This window comes from Ictalurus punctatus, chromosome 8 (genome assembly GCF_001660625.3).
Source record: "Ictalurus punctatus breed USDA103 chromosome 8, Coco_2.0, whole genome shotgun sequence".
In the NCBI taxonomy this organism is placed as follows: Eukaryota; Metazoa; Chordata; class Actinopteri; order Siluriformes; family Ictaluridae; genus Ictalurus; species Ictalurus punctatus.
The window spans coordinates 10,264,331-10,292,217 of record NC_030423.2 but is presented as its reverse complement, the minus strand read 5'-3'; the positions used below and the strand labels follow the sequence as shown (position 1 = coordinate 10,292,217).

At 39.2% G+C, this 27,887-nt stretch overlaps 1 protein-coding gene across 1 annotated transcript in view; it reads right to left on the bottom strand.

Annotated features, from left to right (window-relative positions):
- The window catches only part of tenm2a (teneurin transmembrane protein 2a), a 342,195-nt gene that overhangs the window by 238,164 nt on the left and 76,144 nt on the right, over window positions 1-27,887 (bottom strand). The window contains exon 2 of the mRNA XM_017473379.3: window positions 11,066-11,338. Coding sequence (XP_017328868.1) covers window positions 11,066-11,338 — 273 coding nt within the window. The remainder of the gene's footprint in view (window positions 1-11,065; window positions 11,339-27,887) is intronic.

Genomic DNA, 27,887 nt, shown 5'->3' with positions numbered 1-27,887 from the left:
TGTCAGGGTAATATGCAGGTTAAGTGCTAAATTGTTCTGCCTTTTCATCCTCCACACATAAAATCAAACATATGATCCCTCATCTCTTAGTCTGCTCGAGACATTATCTAAAGATGAACTCTGCCTACTTCTCTTGTTGGTTTAAAGAAATAGAGATATGGGATGGATAGACAGATACAAAATGTAAGAACACTCAAAACCAATTCCCAAGCTACCAACCAGCCAACTAGATACCTCTCAGCTGTCACTTACTTCATTCAACAATTGGTTTCTAGGTGTTTTTTGAGTGTTGACTCAACTTGGGGTACACAAGCAATAGGCAGAAATCAAGAAGGGGAAAAGAGGGACAGAAAGAGAGAGAATGTGTGTCAGGGAGAGTGCATTTAATCTCAGAGTCATTTATTTTTAATACCCACCAGCTTCCTTGTTCTCTCTTTGATCTTCAGCTGCCTGGATTTATTGCAATGCACAGACAAAGCACAGAATCAACAAAATAAAACGATGAATGAAATGCATGACTTGACAGCTAATTTCACATCAAAACAGCAACTGTGAAAAGAAATAACTGAGGGAGAGATTAAGAGAAGGACTAAGTGAAGTCAAGCACATGGTCCTTAATAAAGTGCCGTGAGGTGTTTTAGAAGCTTGAGACAGAAATACCTTATGCACAGTTCTGACATTTTTTTTTTTCTCTCAAAGGAAACCTCATTACTTTATAACTAACATAAAGCTGAATACGGTTTAAGATGTACCTGTGTCACAAGCAGCGATGCATCTGAAAACAGGATCAGATCGAAAGAGATCAAACATCCACATTCCAGAAGTGAAACAATGGACTAATACACTGGCTGATCCTTTGATTTTATCCAGAATGATAAGCAACACATAAATCTTATATCTGATTAAAGTTATGTATAAAAGCCACTTTGATAAGGCTAGGCATGTCAGGAAGCATACATGAAAGCCTGTATTCTTCTGAGGAAAGAGTGAAAAAAGAACAGATCAGTGCAGCAGACTTTAAACACAGCGTGATGCGATCAATGCAGAGAGCTGGGTCTGCCCTGGCACTACAGGAGGCTCGAGTGAAGGCCTGTGCATAGGCAGGCCCAGACATGCCTCTGATCTGTGGAGTGGTGACTATGTTCGATCCACCAAGCTCTTCCAAGTGGCCTAGGTTTTTAGCCTGCCTTGCAGGTTTGGAGTGCGAGCGATAACTGGGAATGCAGTGTTCAATTTTTTTCCTTTACACCTGCGAAGGTGTGAGCATGGGGTTGTCTGACACATCCAGATCAGCAGAGGAGAGGGCAGGTCAATATGCATTCTGGTGCAGAATAACAGGAAGTAATATTGATATTGTCCTGTTGTTTAAAACAGGAAGACCTTTTAGACAAACAAGTTAATAGCTACAGCAGAAAAAAAATAAAAGTGGGAAATTTAAATGCTTTACATTTTGCCCAGCAATGCCATGTGCATCCATAGCCAGGATTACAAGACAGCATAACTGATCCTTCTACCTGGCTGAGTCGAATGGCATTACTGTCAGTCAGTTCAAGACTAGCCAATTGGTCTCATGTATGTGGAAGAGAGCAGATAATGTTTTACTTCAAATGTGATCAGTTGCCCTATGAGGCTGCAGACTGTATGCAGAGGTTAAAAGATGTAGTTACTGGCTATTTTAGAGTATACTATATGGCCAAACATTTGTGGGCACGCATAACGTGTGCTTTTTGAATATCCCATTCTAGATTTAGTCCCCCCTTTGCTGTTATAATAACCTCCACTCTTCTATAAAGGCTTTCCACTAGATTTTGGAATGTGGCTATGTGGATTTGCTGATCCGGCCACAAGAGCATTAGTGAGGTCAGGCACCGATGTTGGGTGAGAAGGCCTGGGGTGCTGGTGTCCAATTCATCCAGAAGGTGTTCAGTGGGGTCGAGGTCAGGGATCTATGCAGGTCACCTAAATTTTTTTCCACTAGAGCTTTGTCCACTCTAAACATGTCTTCATGGACCTTGCTTTGTGCCCAGGGGTATTCTGGAACATGTTTGGACCCCGTAGTTCCAGTGGACAGAAATCTTAAAGCTAAAACATACGCATATATTCTGGACAGTTGTGTGCATCCAACTTTGTGGCAAAAGTTTAGGGAAGGCCCATGTATGGCTGTGATGGTCAGGTTTCCACAATCTTTTGGCAATACAGTGTATCTTCAAATGAAGCACATGCTAACTTTCGCCTTCTTTGTTTGTTGCGTGATGGGGAACCAGTAGGCAAAATGTTTTATTGTTTATTATTAAATTGTAAATTCATTATTAAAAAGAAAATGATTCAAGACCAAAAGTCTAAAGAAACAAAGTAATATTCAGCTTCTCATGGACTACTGTATATGACAGATTTCCCCATGACCTTTGAGTGCCATTAAATATGGTCTCTGCACACTGTTAGTCTCCCGTGGCAACACAACCTACCGATGTGTCAGTGGTGGCTGAGCTATCAAACCATCAAGTGACTTATCCAAAGAATACATCAAGCTGACAACTTGTAGTTCTGTACCTGACTACTCTTCCCTGCTCTTTCTCTGCATGAACCCCACACCTCCTGTCCACCCTTCACCCCACTGCATCCAGTCCATTTCAGCCACTTGGTGGATATCTTGACTATGTTTGCTACAGCTTTGTCCCATTCACCCTGTGCTGGGAAAAAATTGCAGTCTGCATCACTTTCAGATGGCTGAGCCCTGGGTCATCTGTCACGAACACTGAGATCAGATGCAGTGAGAAAAAGGACGAGAAACAAGACTGTGTTCCATCTGTAGTGAAAACAGGGTTCAAGACCGATCATGATGTTATCGACTAGAAATCCACTTCAGGCAAGAGAATCAATGCAGGATGGGGCAGATGAGGTCTAACAACTGGATGGCACCTTTTCAAGATGACCTATTTACGCCATCGCTCTGGATCAATTATGGCTGACTCATTAGGATGCTGTATTAGGTTGTATTGCATTTTGCCAGAACTTACAACTCGCCCTCTCTTTTCTTCTGATTCATCTCTAAAGCTCCAGGCTCCTTTTATTTTTCCTGTCACAAGGCAAAGTGGTTGACTGTTCTCATTAGTGTGATCAAATACACTGGCGAAAAAAAAAAGAAGCATATAAGGTTTACAGAGTGAAAAAAAGTGAGATGTAGTAAGGAGGCAGTGCCCCCTATGGTTGTTTACTTTACTGAACAGATTCCTGATACTGAAAGCAGTAGAAAGGAAACCTAGAAAAGGCTCAGTTTCGACTACATGACAGATTTCGATAAAAACCTGTTGCTGGTATCAAAGTCAGTAAGAAAGAAAGTCATCTTCCACAAGAATTAATGCTGGTATAAATGTCAGGTGCTTTAAATCAAGACACTAAAGACAGAAACAACAATTTTGGTTATGTCAATCATTTTTTCAGATGTTTGGGTAAACTGCATATAAAACCAACCAAACATGTTTGCTTTTCACTGTTTTTGTCCACTTGTAGCCAGAAATTATACTTAAGAGTAAATACAGATGTCCATATCTTACTCAATTAAAAATGGAAGTATCCATGGAAAAAAAAATGTGCAAGTAAACATTTTTAACTGATTCAATTAAGTCACATCAAGTTTTCATATCTTTTATTACTTACTGTATATAACACTTGTTTTAAAGCAACTATGCTGTTTTACCTAAAAATATTCCCTCTCTGCAAGTCTGCCTATGCTTGTGAGATTGTTTGTAATATGCCATCGTCCTATCGTGCCCCATAACTATCGCTGATCGGCTACTCATGTGTACGCATGTGTTGAACAGCAGTGGATATAAACTGAATTCTTTTACAGAATAGTCACACTGATAAACAATACACTGATTAATTTTCTTAATTTAAGCCTCCGTTCATGTTCTGAGAGTGAAGACATTCACAGCTTTATCTGTTTGGCAGCACGGACAAGGGAAGCTAAGATGCATCAGAGAAAGATGTTTTGTTGTTCTGCTCTGAAGTCAGACATGCTGGTATAGGATACAAAGTAGGCCAAAAGGGCACACACATTACAAAATTCAACACGCTTTATTTTTGTCGATTTTAAAGCTGCAGACTCCCTGCTTTCTGACAGACATGTTAAATCGCCTAACCTTTTTAGCTGTCGTAACAGATGGATTCTATTGCCGATTCCTGATAGTATCGTCACTCGTGCTCTTGACTGGGCGCTAGGCTAAAACGATGCTAAATGGAACCCATTTAGTTGATATATAGCATACAGTCATTGGCTCGATGACAGAAGAACAGACCTCTGAGATTGGGAATGAGCATTTTGAAGATCTAAAGAAAAAAAATTTAAGGAGTAAGGTTGTTTTTTTTTTCTTTCTTGGAAATATAATTAAAAAAAGAGTACAATTATTAAATTTCAACAATACTCAAGTAAGCACTGAAGTGCAAATACCACAATTATAAAGAAGCTTTAAGCTCAACCCACTTGGCACAATCACATCATGTCATATATCCACAAAAATCTTGCTTCCTAATACATGTCATTATGATATACAGTGTATTTATCATATACATTTATAAACCCCACAAACTAGAGTGGAAGCACATGAAATCACATCAAAATAAAGAAACAAAATCAGCTTTTTTCTATTTTCAGAACCAAAATGTTTAGTTACTTAATGACCTGTATTCATGAAATTCACTTGTTTATTCATATCCCCAATTAAAATGTTGCGTTGATGATAGATTTTATACAGGAAATGGTGAAAATATTTTTATATCAGCACACAATATTCTCTTGATTAACCAATAAAGAAATAACATGCCAGCAAACCCCCCACCATAACCCTGTGTGTGTGGAGTTTGCATGTTCTCCCTGTACTGCGGGGTTTCCTCGGGGTACTCTGGTTTCCTCCCCCAGTCCAAAGACATGCATGGTAGGCTGATTGGCATGTCCAAAGTGTCCGTAGTGTATAAATGGGTGTGTGAATGTGTATGTGATTGTGCCCTGCGATTTATTGGCACCCTGTCCAGGGTGTACCCCGCCTCGTGCCCGATGCTCCCTGGGATAGGCTCCAGGTTTACCCGTGACCCTGAAAAGGATTAAGTGGTATAGAAGATGGATGGATGAATGAATGGATGCCAACAAACCTTTCTGTCTTTGTCTTGAGAGTGCCTTCATAGTGAAATGCATATTTTAATTCTAACAATATCATAAAACTAGATTTTTGCCTTCATCAAATTTTGATAAAAGTTTGTAAAAGTTCCAATATGTCATGATTTGGAGCTCGCAGCGTGCTCTGAAACCTGAAGCATGAGCTGAAAGCAGGACACGTGTGCATTTGTTATGATTTCTGTCCTGTCACCGCCCCTGTATTGTCACTGGTTGTTCCCTTATGTGTCATCACTGTAATCAGCTGTTCTGTGTTATCTCCCGATTACGTTTGGTACTTAAACCCCTTGTGTGTCTATGTTCAGTGTGAAGTATTTGTTGTGCATCCGTAATGTACCAAGCCTTTGATCGTTATTCTTTTGTTTCATGGTTTTGATCCTGTTCTTGTCCTCTTTTCACGATTCCTGTCTTAGCCTGGTTTATCCTGTTTGCCGACTGCCTGACCCATTGCCTGTTTTGGACCATGCTTGATTCACGATTTGGATTTGTCTGCCTGCCTCTCTTTAATAAATCTCTTATCTGCACTTGCATCCATCTCAACCTCCATTACATGACAGAAAACTTCGCCTCAGCATGAAAGCAGCAGGAGAGCGAGGAGAGTGTCACACCAGAGTACATGGGGATGTCTGGCCACCATTCATGTCAGCCCAGTTTCCCCAGTGGACTGACATAGACCTCCCGGATCCCGAATTATGGATTGTGTGACTACCCGAGGCAGTTCATTTTCCACTGGCAAATGTACTTTTCAAGCCTGGCAAACCCCAAGCCAGACAAGAGGCAGTGGCTCGGGTTCATTGTGTCCTGGCTTTATGGCCCGGCCTACCAATGGGCAGAGCATCTAGCCAGTACAGGGTCCAGGGCCCTCACCAATATAACTCAGTTTGCAGAACTATTTCTAAAGGAGTTTGGGAATCCAGGGCAAAACTACAACCTGGATGAACTTTTGAGAGGAGTCAATGTGACGGCCAAGCCTGATCTGCCATTCCACACTTTCTATGAGTGGATTGGCAGGGCAGCCTCCACAGCTCAGCTTCAGCCCCGACAGGGCAGTGGTGGAGGTGACACAGACCTGCAAGGCCGAGGGCTGCTGTAAAGAAGCCCAGCTAAAGTGTCCAACCTGTATTAAACTCGGGATACCTGGATCATATTTCTGCTCTCAGGAATGTTTCTGGCATGCCCACAAATGGCTCCACAAGAGAGCAAGAGCAGAGCTCTAGCTTGAGACCAATGAGGTGAGGTGGTCTCACCGGCAGAGCTTCAGCCGTGGGTCAACGTGGTGTCCTCCTCTCCGGAGCTCAAGCCTGAGATCCACAAGGTGGTCTCCCCTGCAGAGCTCAAGCTGGATGTCAGCATGGTGACCTCATCTCCAGAGCTCCAACCTGAGACCCACAAGGTGATCTCACCTCCTGGACTCCCGTTAGAGGTCAATGAGGTGACCTCCTCCCCAGAGCCCCAGTCGAAGGTCGACGAGGCGACCTCCCAAGCCATATTCCTGTCCGAGGTTGATGAGGTGGGCTCCCAAGCCACGTTCCTGTCCGAGGTCAACGAGTTGGCCTCCCAAGCCACATTCCTGTCTGAGGGTGACAAAACGATCTCCCACGCCAGGTACCTGTCTGAGGGCAACATCACAACCAACCATGTTCTGCTCACACCTGAGTCTATTGATATGGCCAACCAAGTTCTGCCATCCTGTCCCATTGAGGACATCGCTCTGCCTTCCTGTCCCGCCGAGGACGTCGCTTTGCCTTATTGTCCGGCTGAGGACATCGCTCCGCCTTCTTGTCCCACTGCGGGCATCGCTCCACCTTCCTGTCCTGCTGAGGATGTCACTTCGCCATCCTGTCCCACTGAGGATGTCGCTCTGCCTTCCTGTCCCGCCGAGGACGTCACTCCGCCTTCTTGTCCCACTTAGGACGTCGCTCTGCCTTCCTGTCCTGCTGAGGACATCGCTCCACCTTCCTGTCCCACTGAGGATGTCACTTCACCTTCCTGTCCCTCTGAGGACATCGCTCCACCTACCTGTCCCGCTGAGGATATTGCTCCGCCTTTCTCTTCCTGTCGCGCTGAGGAAGTTGCTATGCCTTCCTGTTCCAACGGAGCTGAAGATCCAGCTTCCCATGCCTAGGTGCTGCTTAGGGACCCCGGCGAACCTGCCCCAGCCTCATGCCTGCTCTGTCACGATTTCCCCTTGTGCAAAATGCTGGAACTCGCAGCGCACTCTGAAACCCAAAGCACAAGCTGAAAGCACGAGCGTGACATTGACTTTGTTTACTTTTGACATGTGTGCATTTGTTATGATTTCTGTCTTGTCTACGCCCCTGTATTGTCATTGGTTGTTCCCTTATGTGTCATCATTGTATTCAGCTGTTCTGTGTTATCCCCATGATTATGATCCTAGCACTTTTGTTTCATGGTTTTGATCCTTTTCTTGTCCTCGTTTCACGATTCCTGTCTTAGCCTGGTTTATCCTGTTTGCCGATCGCCTGACCATTTCCTGTTTTGGACCACGCCTGTTCTGATTCACGATTCGGATTTGTCTGCCAGCCTCTCTTTAATAAAGCTCTTATTTATCTGCACTTGCATCCATCACAACCTCCATTACGTGACACAATAGAACAAATACTTATAGGAATATCAGCAATCAACTAGCAACAACTGATTTTGATATCTGTTTAAAAAAAAAAACTCTACTCACCTATAGTGCCTTGCCCTAAATATACATTCAGCTCTAGTTTATATTCAATAATAATGTATTGATACAGGTACAGGTCTATAACTAAAGACACAAAGCAGAGACCCTGACTGCCCTGTGATTGAAACACTCTAAATGAGGGGTGATGCAAAGTAACAGGTGACAGCTAATCAGGGGCATCAAGTAGGAGGATGTCTGATAAACAGGTGACATTTTCAGAGCAGCACTAGGTTCAATGAAAGGTGTCTACTGTAACTCAAGAGTGTGTACTGAGATCAGCTTACACACCTTTCCTGTAGCATGCAGGAGCACAGATCTCAGAGATTAGCCACAGTGAGCTACCATTACAAGAACGGTGGAACAAGCCTGTTATGAGCGTATGTTTTACACCTTTACCATTGAACACACTTGCACGTGAGTTCAGGTGTTAGTCAGGGCATCGGTCAGGGAACGGGAAAAAATCGAATTCAGGAATACATAGATTACAAAAGTACCAAGATAAGAGGTAACATTTATTCAATTTGGTAGATGGTTAATCCAAAGCAAAGAGTTTACAATCTAAGCATACAGCTTAGCAACTGAGATCGGCCTAGCATCAGACCTGGGATTTGATCGCACAATCTGCTGCATCCATCTGCACTTTCTTGAATACGCTCATCTTCATACAATGATTATTTTTTAAAAAAATAACTTTGAGTTGCGACCATTCAGTAAAAATGTTTTAATAATAAAATAATTAAAAGGTTTGAGCTGTATCTGAGAAAAAAACTAAATGCTTGTTTTTTTCTTCACAGCTTTTTATAAAGCTGTAAGCATATCTATTATCACTTAATACGTACTCTAAATACTTAAATTAATAAATAAGATGATGTTTGCACTTTACTAAAAATACAAAAATACAGCTTTTTAAATTCCTAATGCAAATATTCGCTAATGTATTTTTTACACATATATATATATATATATATATATATATATATATATATATATACACACACACACACACACATTATAAAACAAATGAGAGTATGCCCCTGTTCAATATAATTATAATGTCATAAGATTCAAAACTATCATACTATCATATTAAAATAACTACATCTATTTTAATTTAAACAATAGGTTATATGCTGTTATGTGTAATTAAAACATTCAGTTAGGACAGACCATACTGAAATTACAGACTCTGCTGTAGAAACTCAGTGAAACAAAAGGGAGTACACATGTAATTTTCCAATTAAGGTTAATTGCATACACCATGTTTTCACCAAAATGTATATCGCTGGTTGGCTGCCTGTTTGCCAAATTGCATATGCAAAACATGCTGTCAACACCAGTTTTTTTTTTTTTTTTTTTTTTTTTTTTTTTTTTTAAATGCTGGTCTTTTATGGGCTCTGTTTGATCCATAATGGCTCCCCATGGGAAGGAATTTCCTGAAAATTTAAGAAACCAGAACCAGAACATTAGTAAACTGTTAAACATAAGCTGAAACTCAATTGCTGCAGTTAACGAGAAGCATGAAAGAGCCACACTACCAGTTACTAAATTACTAATATTCAAACAAGATAATGATCCTAAACACACTACAAAAGTTTTTTTCTTTTCTTTTTTTTTTTCTTTTTTTTTTTTTTAAAGAGGGAAGTGAAAACCATCACCTCACTTGAATCCCATAGAACATCTTTGGGCAATCCTAAAGCAGAAGATAGAGAAGCAAAACCCTACAAGCAAATAGTAGCTAAAAAAGAATCATTTGTGAAGAATGGCAATACATCTCTCCAAGGCTTTGTGCTAGACTGGTGTCATCCATGCCAATGAGGCTTCAATACATTATCAGCAACAACGGTGGACACAAACATATTAGAAAAACAAACACCTGAACTCCCACTAGTGTGGATGTAATGACTTTTGTTTGCAGTTTCTATTAATGTATGGACCCTTCATTACAGTTTAACCTGTTAAACCTTTATGTTTTTTTATATTCATTTGCTGTTATCAATTTTTTCTTCAAATAAAAAACAAAAACAAATAGAAAATTAAATTAAAACCAAAAGCATTTAAATTTCTCACATTTTCCTGATATTCAACAAGGGTTTACTCACTTTTGTTACATACTTTAAATATATATATATATATATATATATATATATATATATATATATATATATATATATATATATATATATATATATATATATATATATATATAAAGCCTTAACTTTAACACAATAAAAACTTTTAAAATACAATCATTATGGTTCACTAATTAGCGATAGTGCAGTGTGCTAACAGTAACCACCTTTCAAAGTTGTCTCAGAACAGCTACCAAAAATAGCATGATTAAAACCAAGAAGTGTGAAACTGTGAAACAGAAAGGTACTATAATTTACACAGAAGTACTCAGCTTAGCTATTGATGTAGAAGCAGCAGTAAAAAAAAAATGCATGAAAACAATTAAATGTGGCATTATGTCCAATAAAGAGTGGCCTATAAAGAGCCTGGTCTGTGAGGGGTTTGTCCTGCTAGACCAAAAGACACCATCTAACAGTTGTGTACCTGTTGCTTTTGCCATTAAATTTGGCAAATTAAAAAAATTATAGAGGACAGCCATTTTTAAGCCATAAGCCTAGTGTGTGTGTACAGAACATGAGGGATATAGCACAAACACATCATTTGGATTGAACAGATAATGTGTTCTAACCGAATCCAAATACAGATATGAATAGAAGGTGCATTATTCCTATTTATAGAAAGCTTGCACGTTAAACAAAGACCATGGATGTGTGGAAATGGTTACAACGTCCATCCTTTGGAACTGCCTGATCAATATTGGAAATTAGAGCCAATTAAATTTGTTAGAAAACATAAATGACAGGTACAAACAAAAATAATAACTGTGTAATTGAGATTAAAAAAAAACAAACAAACAAAAAAACAGTTGCACATCTCACGCTGAGACCAAATATTAACTGTCAGAGCTGGAATTCACAGTCTATGCTGATAGGGCTGGAATTTCTACCTCTTGATTGTTTTTTTCCCCCAGCAGCATAATAGAATGGTTCAGTGAAGTAAGAAAAAAAAAAACCAGAAAAATATATATTTAGCCCACACGCACAAATACATACACATAGTGGTATTACGTTATACCACAAATGTATAAGTATGTTGATGCTTGTGTGCACACATTAGCACAGAGATAAACTTACCCATTCCTTGTCTGGAGTATTCTTCTGCTTCATGGTGTACTAAGTCAGTCACACAGCCTCCATAAGGCAGACGAGCCTCATGCTCAAATGCCTTGAGTGTCTCACTGGAGCTGTAAGATTTCTGAGTGGGCACATCCAGAGTCGAAGTAGTGAACTGGAGCTCTTTGGCACAACGGTTGCGGGTCAGAGAGCGGTGTCTGCGCTCCTTCAGGTCCATGGCTGCAGTAGCCACTTCTAGAGGTGAAGCTCCAAGCAAGCCTTCTACTCCTTCACCTACAAGAAACATGAAAAATGAAAACCATGAAAGGTCTACACACACATACACCATTACCATACTACTGAACTGCTGACAGTCAGTGGAATTCTTCCGTTATTAGAGGGTGTTGGGAGTCATGGCTTGATGCTAACAAGGGACTAGAGGCAGAAGTGAGGAAACACATGATGGGAGAGGATATGACTTCCAGGCATTGCACGTCTCTCATTCATTATTGGGAGCCGAATGAGGGGAGCTCCTTCAGAGGCCAGGCCAGACAGAACAGGACTCAGTACAACCCTCTCACCATGTTAATCTAATGGCCTCAATAACACACCACCACTGATACACCTGGAGGCAGCTATGCTGTGTCATTGACAAAAAGTCAGTCCAAGCATACGTCCTCCAAAACCATAAACCATGAACCAGTCAAGTGCTGACAGTAATGAGACAATAATTAAAAGCAACTTGAAATACACCAGTAGAGCTTTAGGCGTGACAGGTGGTGCAAACCCACACAAATACGCACACAGACCCACACACATACAGACACACACTATTCTTAGCAGAGAACCTTTCAGCAGAATACGTCTGAGATCTGATCTCAGTGATAATCAGTATCATTATCTTAGGGTGCATTCATATACATATGCAACACTTAGTCCATTTGAATAGAACCCAGGTGTGTTTACTCCATCAATGAGGTTCATTTCAGCAGGTCAGAACAGCAATTGCACTTGGAGGCAGATCAAAACAACGATTCAACAACCTAAAAAAAAGAGAAGTGCTCTCGGTCCACTTCCAAGGCGAACTCCAGCCCAGTGGGAGTGCCGTGACAAACTGATTCGACCCTGAATTTACCAAACTGCAAGAACTAAACCAAAAATGCTGTATTTTCTTTTATATGTACACAAACAAAACACAACTTTAACAGCTCCAAGGTCCCTGGTTCAATCCTGAGCTAGGGTTACTGTCTGTGTAGAGCTTTGCATGTTCTTCCTGTGTCTGCATGGGTTTACTCCGGGTTCTCCGGTTTCCTCCCACCTCCCAGAAGCATTAGTATGCAGGTGGATTGACTACACTAAGTGGCTAATAGGTGTGAATGAGTGTCTGAATTAGTATACATCATGCTCTGCAATGGACTGGCGTCCCATGTACAGTAGGGTGTATTCCTACCTCCTACCTACTGGGATAGGGTCATCCACTACGATTCTGACCAGGATAAAATGTTTACTGAATATGAATGGATGAATGGATACCAAACGGTAAGAACAAAACTATAACAACATAAGAGTGCATCACATACTGTATCTTGATATAGTACTACTTTGTGGATGTGTTTTCCGTTTTAGCTCGTGTGAGTGTGATTCAAAGCAGCTACGTCTGTCCTAAACCCTAAAATCCTGTCCTGAAATGGGCTTGGATCCAGAGCCAGCATTTGATCACAAACCCTTTCGACACTTTTCCACCAACAACAAGTCACGTCTGTCAGCCAGCAAAACTGGCACTGTTCCAGTACTAAAATGCTTCTCAAATGGAACCACTGACCAGGATTTACTAGCTAAACTAAAAAAAAAAAAAATTCTCTGAGGATAAATAGCTGAAAACAATAAAAATATGTAACTGTTATATTGCATGAAATTGTTGTCTATGATAATGTTGTTGTGCTTTTAATAGACAAAGATAGACAAATAGATTTGACATAAAACTATGTAAAATATTCCTAAAGATTGGTATTTTTTAATTTTTTAAACATAAACATCTGATTATGTTATTGGTAGACATTTACTTTATAGGGTGACGTTATGCGAGACAGTTCCTTAAAAGCACTTGTACCTTAATAGGAGACTCAGTCCCCAAAAAAGAACAATATTATGAAGCAAAAATCATTAGGTCAGAAATAAAATGCAAGCCATAGCAATGGAGAGAGTGAGTGTGAGAGAGAGTGAGTGTGAGAGAGAGAGAGAGAGAGAGAGAGAGAGAGAGAGAGAGAGAGCAGACTGTAGTCAACACAATGTAGCAGATGATGCTTTTAATAAGGATTCATTACGGGAATACTCCAAGGTCAGTTTGAGATCTGCTGGCAACGACCATTGATTAACTGCTGGCATTAATGTGTAAAAGATGTCATTAAGGAATGAAATATAGCATTCATCAACAAGGCCACTAATTATTTATAATTTCTGTAATGAATGTAAAATAAAAAAAAATAATAATAAAAAATAAAAACTGATGAATATACTGGACTCCAGAATGTATTGATGTGTCTTCATATCAGACAAATAGACAAATAAGCAGTTTGTCTGCAGGGGAAGTTGTGTCAGGTGTGCTCAGATGGTGGAGCTGAGGGGCCTTTTACACTCCAGTTGAAAGGAGTGTGATGACATGCTAGGTCTCTGTTAGTGCAGTAGGAGGCTTTTGGAGTGGAGAAACAGAGAAGCTGTGGTGTCAAGGTGGTAAGATGATGGCGGTGAGATGGCTTGGAGGAGAACCAAATCAGCACACGCCCAAACTGCAGCATAACCAGGTCACTTCTCCAATCCACTCCAGACAGAGGAAGAAAAGACAGAGCCTAGGGGTAGGAGCGAATTGGAGCAGTCCTGCATGCTCTCCCATTCCGATGATCCAGCCCGGGAGAACAGGACAGGAGAGCCAGAGAGAGGGAGGGAGAGATGGTGAAATTTAGGGCAGCAGATCAATCACTGAGCTCTCACTCAAGTGAGCACGGCAAGGTTAATGGTAACTGGCGTCTGGCATGGGGAATGCATGTGATCTCAAACACACACACACACACACACCCATATGTACACGCACACACGCACATCGAACTTATAAACAGCGCACAAGCAGAAAGTAACATTTAAAGTAAAAATGTATTATGAATTCTTTGCATAAAAAAGTGTATTTACATATCTAACAAAAACCAAAAGGAAAAAAAATAAATAATTTTTTTACATTATTTTTTAACAAGATCTTTTTTGAGAACAACTTTTCCATAAAGTGGCTTACATTGGACTACATTTATCAATATCTCAGTAAAGTTTTTAAGTGTTCACATGTTTGTCTAAGCCAAACAGAACTAAAAAATGGTGGATGCTGGATTTACAAAAGTTTTGGAAAGCCTGATTTTCTTCGTACTTGTGTGCGTATGTTGATCACATGCTCATTTGCATCTAGTTCAAGTGCACAGGCAGCTGGAAACACGACATGAACAATCAGGGTAAAGATGGAAAAGCAGAAGTGGAAGTTTGACTCATTTCTATACCAATAAAAATATATAATAATATTAATATTGTACCCCAAGTCCTCTGGGAAATGCTCTAGGCTCAGATAGGCCCGTCCTCCATTTATACTGCACCATTTCTTTTGTTATTATAGTTTTATTTGTCTTAATTTATGAGTTTGTGTTCGCTCGCTTTCTTTCTTTTTTTATATTCTTTAATTAATGGCAATAATATTAAGCAACTGGTTTTCACCAAGTGTTCTTATTCCCTGTCCTAGTGAACTAGCATGAGGATGTGTTTTTGATAGAGACTCCAAAGCACTTTTATAATTTGCTCTTAATAAGGCCGTTTGCAAAATGCTGTAAACATCATAAAAATCAGCAATTTAAACTCAACTTGAGAATAATCCGTATGTAAAAGTGCCGTATTCCATGTAAATTATATGACTTGAAGCCGCCGAGTTATTTACACATAAATCTGTTTGAATCCAGCTTGATAAATGAGTATCACTGTCAGTATTTGTCGTGGCAGCAGATCTAGCAATGTAATGTGTTTACAACAGTAGTACAACAAGCAAAGGGTTTACAGTGCAGTCCACATTCCCTACATGGAGATATGTAGTCCAGAGCTTCCAGATGAAGAAGCTTTTGTGGAGACACAAAAGAGATGAGTGCCTTTATCAGGTTAAAAAAATAAAGGCGATAACCGATGCAAATGCATTTTAATTTGTGTTTTCATAAAAAGTTTTTTGTGTGTTTTGAAAGATGTATAAAAACAATTAGTTGTATGATTTCGTCTTGAGTGATGTTGAGACGGATTAAACGCCTGTGGTGCCTGTGTTCCATCTCTCTCCAGACATGTTGACCAAAATGAGTGCAAAATGATGAAGAATCAGGAACAAACCTAGCCATGGCGTGAATTCTCTGCCTCAACTTTCTAGTCTGCTGCATTGAATAACCTCTGAACATCAACTTCTCTAATCCAACCACCTCAAAAACATCTATTACCTGAGTCATCTAATTTAATAACGGCAAAATTAACAACCAATAACGGCAGCCACGGCTCCTAGCACATCAGCGAATTCAAGCAGCAAAAAAGGTATTTTGTCTGAGCTCACTTTATTCCCTGCATGTGGGCCTGCGTTCACCATATAATTCTAAATCTGAATTTGTATAAATCTGAATTTTTAAATAATATAGCAATCAGCATACAAAGCCTGTTATCACAAACTGCAGAGCTTAATAATAAACAATTTTGTGTTGGTCCTCTACGGTGCTGTAAAATTACAGCCGTACTGACACTTTGCCTGCTGTGGGAAACTATTTTGTTACACTGGTGATGGATATGCGTTTGAGGTTAGCGCTCTGAATTATCACACTGATATGTTTTGCCTGACGGCTTTGCACTGGTCTCACTTTAATGAGAACATATATTTTGGCTTTGGGTTGTGTAGGTTTGCAGCAGGCAAAGACAGCACTTCTTTTTTTTTCTTTTTCTTCTGTGAACACATTTTGGCTCCAGTACAGATTGCTTTCACTGAACAGCATAATACAATCTTCAGTTAGACAACACACTGACTATGACAGGGTAGAGACTGATACAGAATATAGTGTGTTCATGTCTTTCTGGACTCAAAGGCCATGAAATAAACACCTCTGATGAAACTGATTTGCTGTTTTGAACTTTCTCATTTTTATGATTTTAAGTTAAATGCTACATTTTTGTAGTTATATCTTCAAAAATTTGAATTCTGCAATACAGCCACAAAAAAAATCAGGTTTTCAAAATCCAAAATTTTCTAACAATTAAATACGTTAACACCTCGACTTTAATCCAATATAAATATATTTTTACCAAAATGTCATGTATGGGGGGGGGCATGGTGGATTAAGGGACTGTCACACTAAACATTTTTTTCCATTGACTTCCATTCATATACATGCGAATGCTGGAGACCGAATATGCTAGCTCATTAGAGATATGACGGTGAGATTTTCCCAATGGTTAATCAACGTATGACAACACCGGTAATACTTAACCCAACCTTGATAAAAAAATTGTGCTTTTCGCATGAACAGATGTTTGTATATTTATGCGGTACAATGAAATGGATATAACCGTAAGCAGTTCAGTTTGTGAATCATCACCAGAAAGAGCAGAGCATTTCTCTGTACACTCTGTACTGTACTGATCGTGGGCATTGATTTAAACAGGTTTAAATGACCTAATAAAGAAGCGTTAATAAAAGAAATTCAGTCAACAGAACTGAACTGACTGAATTAATCAGTAATTATTTCCCCACTGATGTAAGAGCAACCAGAGATTAGTTGAATAAGTGATGAGTTGATGATGAGACTCGTGTTTAAATGCTGAGATTTAGCTCAGGTGATGAAACAGACTGATGAGGATGAGGCTGACAATCAAAGTCACAAATTTTCCACGTACGCTTATAATTGTTTAAAAATATATGTAAAAGTAAGTGGGGCAGAAAAGTTTTTTTTTGTTTTTTTTTGTAAAACACATTATTTCCCGTTTTCATCTTTTGGGAGTAACTAGATTTTAAAATGCTAGAACTTATGCTTTTAAATACATGCAAAAGAGAAACACAGGCTGAGTTCGAAATCATATAAACATACTGTGATAGTACCCACTGCTTGGTCATTGATACAGTACGTACCGATCAGTATATGTGTGTAGTATGAATACAATCTGGACATACTACATCCGGCATGTTGGCATTGTCATGTGACCTACAACTTATAAAGAGTCAACGCGCTGCCTTATACCATTTTTGATTCTGACATCTCTTCATGCCATACGTCGACTGGTTCCATACTGTAGAATCTGAACGTAAGCAGTAGGTCATCCAGGTATTTCTCACCTACTGTTTTTATGAATACTGAGAATTTGGACATACGGTTCCTTTGGCTTACTGCCTTTTGCCTACTGTACAGTAGCATAGCAAGGATATTCAGACACAGCAATATTCTGCAGCTCTCAGAATGATATCTAGTAGAAAATGTCCAAATTTGACTGTGTGAAAGTTACCAGGCCACCACACAGGACCTTATTATAATTTTATACTTTAATACTGTATTTAATAATTTAATTTAATAAAGTATCTGTTTGTGCCAGAAATTGGACAAATCCAACTATATTAAAAATGCAACACTGAAAATGTCTCCTAATTCATAATCCATTATACAATATCTAATGTTATTGCTGGTGCCTTTTTCTTGCAACATCCTTAACATGCCAATAAAACAAAAATATGATTTATGTAATGCATTACAATTCATCACTCCTATTAAACCATAAGGATTATACATGTGCATGTAAAAAATATTCTGTTTTTCTCCACTTTCTCTTCGCTGCATTTTCTGTTTGCAAGTTATCCAGCATCAGGAGCATAGGTAAAGGCTTGTGCATTAATTTTAGCAAGGAGGACACAGAGATTTATCTTAAGAGGAATTAGCTGTCCGGACAGCACACAAAAAATACTAAGGCAACTAATGCCTAATTGCATCCTACTGGGACAAACTGCTCACTCGCCTTTCAAGATGGTAAAAATAGAGGGCGGTAGGTGTCTTTCCAGCATGGAAGGAATACAAGATGGGGTTATTTGCCAGCGTGCTCATCTGCTGTCATTCTTACATATGTTATTAATTACCCTACGTGCCTCTGGCTTAGACCACAAGAACAAATGTGAAATTGTGTCACAGCATTGGTGGTGAGCAAAGGCAGAACACAGAAGCATTGTGTGGCCTTCGATTGAGATTTTAATGAGTGAATCCTCTCCCGGGCAGGGGTCATTAATCACACCCAATATGGAGGTGCAGTCGATGGGGCAGAGTCTGGCCATGGCACTCCTTCAGCTGGAACAAGGCGGCCATTTTGAGTCCAAACAAAGAGCAGTGCCAAGCCATAACCAGCTCACAATGTGCAGCTCTACAGTGTGATTAGGCTTCATCTGTCTCACTCATTCTTCCTTTCTCTCTGGATCATTCTTCTCCCCCTCTTTGTTTCTTTCTACCTGCTTACAGCTCCCCAGGGAATCTCCTTGTGTCACATACTGTTCAAATAGACATTACAATATCCATCAAATACATCCAGTCTGGATCATATTATAAAACATATCAGAACTGCCACTTACAGTGATATGGCCTGAGCAGAATGTGTAAAACATAAATTGATGTGCTTTTACATTCACAGTTAATCTGTCTGCCGAGTCTGAATCATTGATACTCTTGGTATACTTTTGGCTTTACACTGCACATAGGGCTGGGCGATATATCGATATAATATCAATATTGTGATCAATGATTCTGTTCTGAGATATTGTTTATATGCTGATACATTTTTAAAAAAATGTTTTTAATAATTACACATTAAATGGTACTGAATAGATGTCATTGATTTAACATAATTTAAAAAAATGTAATCTTCTTTATCTTTGAAGGCATTAAAGAAAAGTATCGTCAAACTCAGTTTAACAGTTTTTGATTTATTTTACTACTGTTTTGCAGAGAGATTGTTAGCTAAATTATATATTGTGATATACAATGTGTATCGTAGAAATGTCCTCATGTATCGTGATATTATATTTTTGTCACATCGCCCAGCCCTAACTGCACATGATTTAAAACAACAACAACAACAACAACAACAACAACAACAACAACAAAACAAACAAACAAACAAAAAAAACACTAAGGGGTGTGTAGAGCTGATGTCCTCATAAATTTCTGTCATTCATTGGCCAGAAATACACTGATGGAAAAAGGTGAAAAAAACCATTCCCAAGTGCACGTAGGTTTTTTGGATATGCCATAGTCCATAGTACAAATACATAGGAGTGGTCAACACTTAATACAACCCCATTCCAAAAAAGTTGGGATGCTGTGTAAAATGTAAATAAAAACAGAATGCAATGATTTGCAAAATCTCATAATGTCAAACATATCAAAAACATATCAAATGAAATTCTGAAATTGCTCCACAATTTGTAGATATTTTTTTGCAGATTGGTTAGACTCTGTCTCTTTTTATACCCAATCACATTACTGACCTGTTGCCAACCTAATTAGTTGTTCCTCCAGCTGTTTCATTTTAGTAGCACTTACTTTTCCAGCCTTTTGTTGCCCCGTCCCAGCTTTTTTGAGACGTGTTTCGGCCATCAAATTCAAAATTACCTTATTTTTTCCTTAAAATAGTACATTTCCTCAGTTTAAACATTTGATATGTATTCTGCGTTCTTTTGTGAATAACATATGGATTTATGAGATTGGCAAATCATTGCATTCTGTTTTTAATTACGTCTTACACACCATCCCAACTTTTTTGGAACTGGGGTTGTAGATAATTATATAAATAATGATCATTAAAGCATAAAATCATTATGTGTATGCATTGTGTATGCTTGGGTTTGTTTTGTTTTGTTTGTCTGTTCAAATATCCATAATGCATTGAATTTCTACACCGCTTGAGCTATATGCTTTGGCCGGTTATTTTCCTCTACACCCTAGTGCAAGTGTAGGGTTTGTGGTCACATGTTTAAATGAACCACACTAATGGGAAAAACACATCAGGGTTCAATTCAAACAAACTAAACCTATATAGATTTTCTTAACTCTATTTAAAATAAATAAATAAATGCCGCAAAAGTAGCTGTTTTTAGACTAATCTCAAAATCCACATTCATCCTGAGCTATGAACTCCCTAATCTGCCTGAAAAGAAAGGGATTTGAGGCAGTCAAATATTCCATGCAGGCACACTGATGATCTGAAACTAGCTGTCATAGGATGACAATTTGCAACAACCATGATGCAACTACACACCGTAATTAAGAGAGCAGCCACTATTGCAGAAAGCAGCTAGAGACAAAGATCAAATCGGTTTCATAGGAACAGGCTTCAGACACCTCTAGAGATAACACAGAGACTAAACCAGACCTGCATCTTGATGCCTTGACAGAGATGACTAGATCAAGGAGAAGGAGATTGATTTCCTGTTGTTTTAAATAGGGTTAAAAATAGTATTGCTCAAGCTCTTCTTGACATAAATAGAGCCAACTGTGTTTTCTCGCCTTTAAACTTCAGCGTGAGAGCACGTGTTGAGGCTGGGTGGGAACGCTCAGGAGCCGAGAGAGGATAACGAGGCTAACGCCTGCAACAACGGAGCAGATGAAGGCATACACGGTTGCACTTAAACATAGATACGGTCACAGCCCTCCACTCTTGAGTTCAACCTTGAAAAAAAAAAGTCTAAAAGGTGCTGGGATTTCAGCACGGCTGGGATTATGGAAAAGAGAAGGTGTTACGACCTCCAGGTGGTAGCAGCAGTGCAAAAATCCATACGAATCAGCATGGAACGCAGAATTATTAAAACAATGCAGCGCTGACAGGCTCATAGCTTCCACCCGGGGGAAAAGGGTAAAGATAAATAAATCAGTGTCACTGCTTGACATTCTTACCATCTGCTAGGTGAATTATTCAAATTTGCGATAAATGCTAGCACAGAAAATGGTGATGCCGAGTAATTAGCTCCCTGACAGAGGTGATGCGTGACAGCTCGTTATGACTTTTCCTAGCTGATGTGTTTTTGACTTTTGTTAAAGCATCAGGACCACATAGCCCACTACAGTGCTACTGCTGCGGTATTTAAGCCCCTGTCCCCCAGGGGGGTAAATGACAACTGCGATCAGGTTATGTGACCCCTCTACGCTGATTAAATGCCAACCCCAAAAAATGTCAGTACCAGTGCCAAGAGCAGTCAGCTCATATCTAACCTTCATCAGGTGAAAAGGACATACTGCAGCTCTCTGTCATCCTAAATCGATAAAAAAAAAAAAAAAAAAAATTAAAAAAAAAAAAAAACAAGATTAGGGTGTATACAGACATCAAGTGACAACAGTTGTAACATAAATGAATCTTGTCTCAAAATCAGAAATCCAATAAAATTTCATTATAATTAAAATGAATCCCAAAAGTGATTAGTTCGTTAAAAGAAAGTGGGGTCTTCCACTGCTTAAATTGGCTTGTACAGACGTTAATAAGTGTCTCATGGGCACTGGAAGAAATAGAGCAGGTCATTTGGTCAACAGGTGATCTTTTTTAAGCATGCATTGCCAAAAGGCCTATTGGTCCTGTGAGACTAAGCCGCATTGCACTCATGACATCAGTACGAGGAATCGAAAAAAATTAAAACTGAAGTAATGTCTCAGACTGAGCAGGCCGTTATCTTTAAAATAGACCTTATTTGTAACATAAATACCAAATATCAAAGGATATATACACAAAATATCCAATTTGATATGCACTTAAATATTATAAGATTAACTAAATAAGCACAATCAGTCATCTTTCTGAATGAACTGAAAATGTTTCAGTTCATGTTTGTTTCATGTAAAGAACCATGACTGCCACATCATGTATTTAATTATAAACATGTTCTCTTCCAGATACCAGAGGTTCACAAACGTTTTGCAGCCATGGATAACTTTACTTGTATAACAAATTCCAAAGACCCCCATCAGCAAAAATGAACTTTATGAACATAATCAAGCTATTCAAATACAGAATTAGGCTTGCTATTTACAGTAAATGTGTATAAAAGTATGTGGACTATTTATCGGAGCTATGAAGTTTTTGTAATCCATATAAATAAAGTATATAAAGTACGGTCACCTCTGATAGAACAACTTAGGTCCAAGTTGACATTATTTGTCAAGTGACCAGTCAAAGAGACTAATAGCTATAAGTACTTAATAATAAATATCATAGTTTTGATAATGATGTGTTGTAATTTTCAACACTGTAACAAATAAAACAAAACAACAACAAGAACAACACCTATGCTTTATGGACCCCTGTGAGTCTCTGAACCCAACTTTCAGAATCTCTGCTATACACAATACTTCTCAGTTCAGCAGTGCTGTCTTGCATGCCTGCTTTCCCATCTACATTCCAGGGTGTACAGGGGACTGTTGTTCGGATGCGCTCTAATAAAGAGAATGAAAGCAAAGTGTAACATATTTTGTTCGGGATGATGCAGGTAGCCGTTGTTTCTGAAGGGTACTCCATGCTGCCCAGCTGTTCTACACATATTATGGGTGTCAATTACATTATGCAATTACACTCCGTATAAAAGCCAGTCATGGAGGCTGAAGATCATACTCTATAGACCTGCACATTAATATGTTCATTCACTCCTATTGTCTTTCAAACTCTCTCTCTCTCTCTGCTACGTGCCAATGGACCAAGACTGCTCCAGGCATCGATAGAAATTCAGTTCCAGCTCTAATGATATAGTTCACTGGTCGAATTAAGCATGGTAGATTTAGTATCATTAAAACAAGCATTTTCGGGAAGGAATGGAATCAGGATTAAATGAAGGGTAAGTGAGAACGATTCCCTATCCATCTGTGAAGAATGGGAAAGAACTGCAGGCCTTCCCCAAATCAGACCACATTAGTTTACACACCAATAAAAAAGATCTCAGAGAATGTAGACAAAATATATAGGCTACAATAATGCCTCTTTAGAATTTAAAGAAGGGAATCTGTTTATTTTTTCCATGGTACATACATCTGTGTACATTGCTTAAAATTATACTTCTATACAAATGTTATAATATTTTTTTGGTTCTTCTTAGTACACACTAAAATGGGAAATTAATTAATTTATCATCAAATTATATATATATATATATATATAAATATATATAAATATATATATATATATACACACACACACACACACACACACACACACACACACACACACACACACACACACACACATATATATATATATATATATATATATATATATATATATATATATATATATATATATATATACCTTGAAGTACAAGTAGGCTGTTTTGCAAGCTGGAAACTTGAACCTTATACTGTTGTCTTAAAAATTAAATAAGATAAAAATGGGATTGATATATGTAAAATAAATTTTGGGTGATTGTAATGTTCGTAAATTGCTGCACCTGGAAAATCCTGATGATTTAACGTTGGTTATCAGACGTCCTCCTTTATCATCTCCTTTTTGCTATTTTTAAAAAGCACATAGTGTTCCACATTAGCATCAGGCATTAATGGCAATCTGTAATTTACCCTTCTCTCTACAACCCAGTAATTGTAAATATGCATTTGGGTCATTCCATTCATCCATTCATCCATCCATCCATCCATCCCAGGGAACTCAGGCACAAGGCAAGGGTCACCCTGGATGGGGTGCCAACCCATTGCAGATGGTCATTCAGGATTGTTCACTGATTTAAATTTTCACTAAAATGCTGAAAAACCAGCAAATAAGAGAGCTTATTATACAATTTATTGCTTTAAAACCAAAACTGTTTTCAACACCTTCACGAATGAAACATACACGGGCTCACAAGATAAGCAATACAGGCCACTCCTAGTACTCCTAGGCCACTTCCCCTGGACCACACGTGATGTCCTATTTTTCTGTCTGACTCTAAGCACAGCAGGAGATGATGACAATGGAAGTTTAACCTTGACTGGGACCTTGCGAGAGGCCTAACTGCATGAGTTTGAAAGCATTTGACCCTTAGCTATTAGAAGGAGGTGGACACTACAGGGACCTCCATTGTCCCAGATCAGTATAATTTTGTCCTATAGTGGAAAAAAAAATGTGCGTGTTTCTTTTGGACACGGTAGCATCCAGATGATATGTTAGAGAATATTACAGCCCAAAAGTCCGGTAAAGTCACATCAAAACTCCATAACATGAGTCCCAGCTGACGTAAACCAACAGCAGAAGTTCTCTGGTAACAATGTGTGCAACTGCGTTAGTGATTTAAAGTGTTTTAAAAGCAGTTGTAGTGTCAGCAGCAGTTATTTTGATCGCGCCAGTGGAGTGCTAGAACAAGTGGTTCTAACAGTAAAAGTACTACTGCAAGTCTGGGCAACACATATCGATGGGAATGGTTGCAAAAATGCCTCTTGCCTCCTTCCCCCTCCACATAGGGATCCGTTGGATTTTTATGGTCATTGCACACCCACCAGTCACAGGAGTGCATTAGTTTGCCACTAGAGCCTGCAGGCAGTAGTGCTTTTTTATTTGTTTATAATGTCAAAGCATTCCACAAATGGCTGAGGCTGTGGCGTAAATTGTGCATACTTACATTTAGGCAATTGACAGCTCGTTACAACAAAACAGGGCCTCAATTCATTCTGAATGGACAGAAAATCCAACGTCAGGAGAGGTGCAGAAAGGGCGGAGAATGAGGCCAAGGAAGCGAGGCAGTTAAGGCCGATGCTGTGAAGGTATATTGAAAAAGAAAATGAGGATTGAATGTTCTGTGCTAGGTTTGTCGCATTACAAAAGCAAAACGCAGGTAAAATAAAACTATATATTAGCGCTGAAAGATAGCATGACAAAATATCATAATAAATGTTAATATACACTTTTCACAAACACTGTGAATATCGTCAGTACTTTTAATATTAACCTCTATCATTACTCACTGTAAAAATACATTGGGCAGCAAATACATGTTTGTACAAAATGCTTAAATAAAGGAATCATTTCTGATGCAGCACCACTGTTTTGCTGGCGCTCAGTTGGCAAAATAAGCTGCTTGCCATCATCACAGGTCTGCTTTATTATCGGCACATTTAGTGCTGTTCCTCACATATGAGGTCTATGGCGCAGGTGTGAGACACAAAGGAAGCAACACATTCTGTCTTTATGATCTAAGACTTTGCCGTATATTCTATAAAGGGGTTGATGGCTCAACAACAACCAACAAAGACTGATGATATGATTAACTCTGTTGCCTTTATGTTGTTGTTGTTTTTTTTTTTATGGACAATGTGGTTATCTGGGACATGAAGCAAGACTAGAGATTGTGCCGGAGTGTAATATCAGCATAATCAGCAGAAGCACTATGGTCTGCACACGCAAAGCCTAAGATCTCTCCTCTTCTTTCTTAACCATCTGTCATGTTCACTTCGTTTGTTCCAGATGTCAGTCACATCTGTTGCTATGATCTTGCTCGTCTATCTCTCAATATCAGCATATTCCAGTGATATCTAATTTTCTACACATTGCTTTTGATGGACTGAAAGAATTTTTTTCTCTGCTGTGCATACTGTATATCAGTGGCAGCCTGGGAAAACCCCTCGGATTTAGACACTTCGGACTTATAACACTTCGGATACACACACACACACACACACACACACACACACACACACACACATATATATATATATATATATATATATATATATATATATATATATATATATATATAATATATATATATATATATATTTCCCCACTGTATATATGTGTGTGTGTTGAAACTGGAATAAAATCTGGTAACCTCCAACATTTACAAGAGAGAATATCGCATCTACATATTTCATTCTGATTAAGACCCTAGCTCTACATTAATAACCTATTTATATTACTGACAAAATTTAAAGAATTATATGTTTAAAATGGTTCCGTGAGATAGGCTCCAGGCTCCCTGCAACCCTGTGTAGGATAACCCATATAGAAATTGTATGGACAAATAGAAAATGAGTTATCACTTTGTTTATCAGCATCAACCACGTTAATCTCTGTCTCATCACCTGAGCTAAAAGTCACTCATGGCATTTAAACACAAAGTCTCATTATCACCTCTTCACTCCACCAATCTCTGTTCAATCTGTGTCTTTTTATTAGGTCTGTTACACATTTGAAAACTTTGCCTGCTATTATCTGTACAGAGTGTATAAGTGAATATTCCTCTCTGTTTTGATATGATGGTGCAGAAGCATCATGGACATTTAGACAGCTGCTCTCTCATTACATTTAAAATGTAATCAAACGAGTGTCCCGGGTGGCACAACAGTGTATGCACGAACATTGGGAGGACAAATTGAATTCCGAAAATGCTACTGCCATCTATGGCTGGGAGTCAAGAGAGCAACGCTGGCCATCCTTTCTAGATGGGAGACATAGCATTGCTCTAATATAATGATCATATAATAAGAAAAGCACACTCAACAAGATTTTACATATCTTTAGAGTGATGGCGAGTCTGCAACACACACACACACAACATGAAGCGCGCTCCTCACACAACTGCCGGCGAGGTGCTGAACGGACAGCGCCATTTCAGCACCTCGATTGTTTTGGACAGCAAGAGGGCACATGGCTGCAAGGCAGGGCGGTAGAAACACACACGGCTGGTGGCCACTGAGTGGAGGAGCTTCTCTCTACCATCCAGCAGAAGAGCTGCCACTATAAAATGGAGCAGCGGCCGCAGAGGGGTGAGTTTGCGGTCCATATGCATGTGTACTAACCCGTCTCTCTCTCTCTCTCTCTCTCTCTCTCTCTCTCTCTCTCTCTCTCTCTCTCTCTCTCCCCCTCTCTCTCTCTCTCTCTCTCTCTCTCTCTCTCTCTCTCTCTCTCTCACACTCACATTCCAGATGCTGATGCGAAAGACGGCAATGAGAACAGTGGATAAGAATCTCCCCGGCTGCACTGCACCTCTCCCGACCCTCCACGGCCTCCTCTATGGCTCCAGCCCCCTCATCGCACCCCTCACTTGCAAGACAGCATCTTCCCAAATCTCACTCCTCTCCCTTGCACTCACACTCCTAACCTTTAATAAATAACACTGCTTTCGGCACCACTTCGGCCTCCCAGTGTCTGTGTTCTGCCTGTCCCGGCCTAGAAGGCTCACATTAGACAGACTGATTTTGACTGTTTTCCAGAATTCAGCCATAACAGGTTTTCCCAGACTGCCACACATATATCACATACGATGATAAACACAATTATTTAAAACTCCTCTTTCCTTTGTGAAGGTTTTTCTTTCATAATTACAGAATAACAAGTTGGATAATGTTATGACAAATGTAAATCTACTGTAATTACCTTTTTTTTTATCTGAGTACAATGTTGCCTACCCACTCTTATTTTTCTTTGTATAAATCTCCTTCAGTGTACCACCAGCGAACAATATTCATAAGAAAGTTGAGAAAGAACATTTCCTGTTAAGGAATGTCAGCACAGATGAAGAATATAAAATAGGATTTGAGCTAATTATGCTTATATCCTACTCCCAAGTGAATCCGCACCACATTCTTATTAGTGTAACAAAATGTCCTTGCAAAGTCAGTGTCTGCTGTCTTGGGAACCAAGCGTCTGAAGGGCCAATTGCAATTTTAAGAAATAAAACCTCAAGCATCTCTGAGGTCTTAAGGAGATGACTGATGTAAAGAGAGCTTAAAAAGTGAAAGAGAATAGAAAGGTAGACAAAAGTGTTTGATGGCATCTCCGGAGAGAGCAACTGACCTCTAAAATA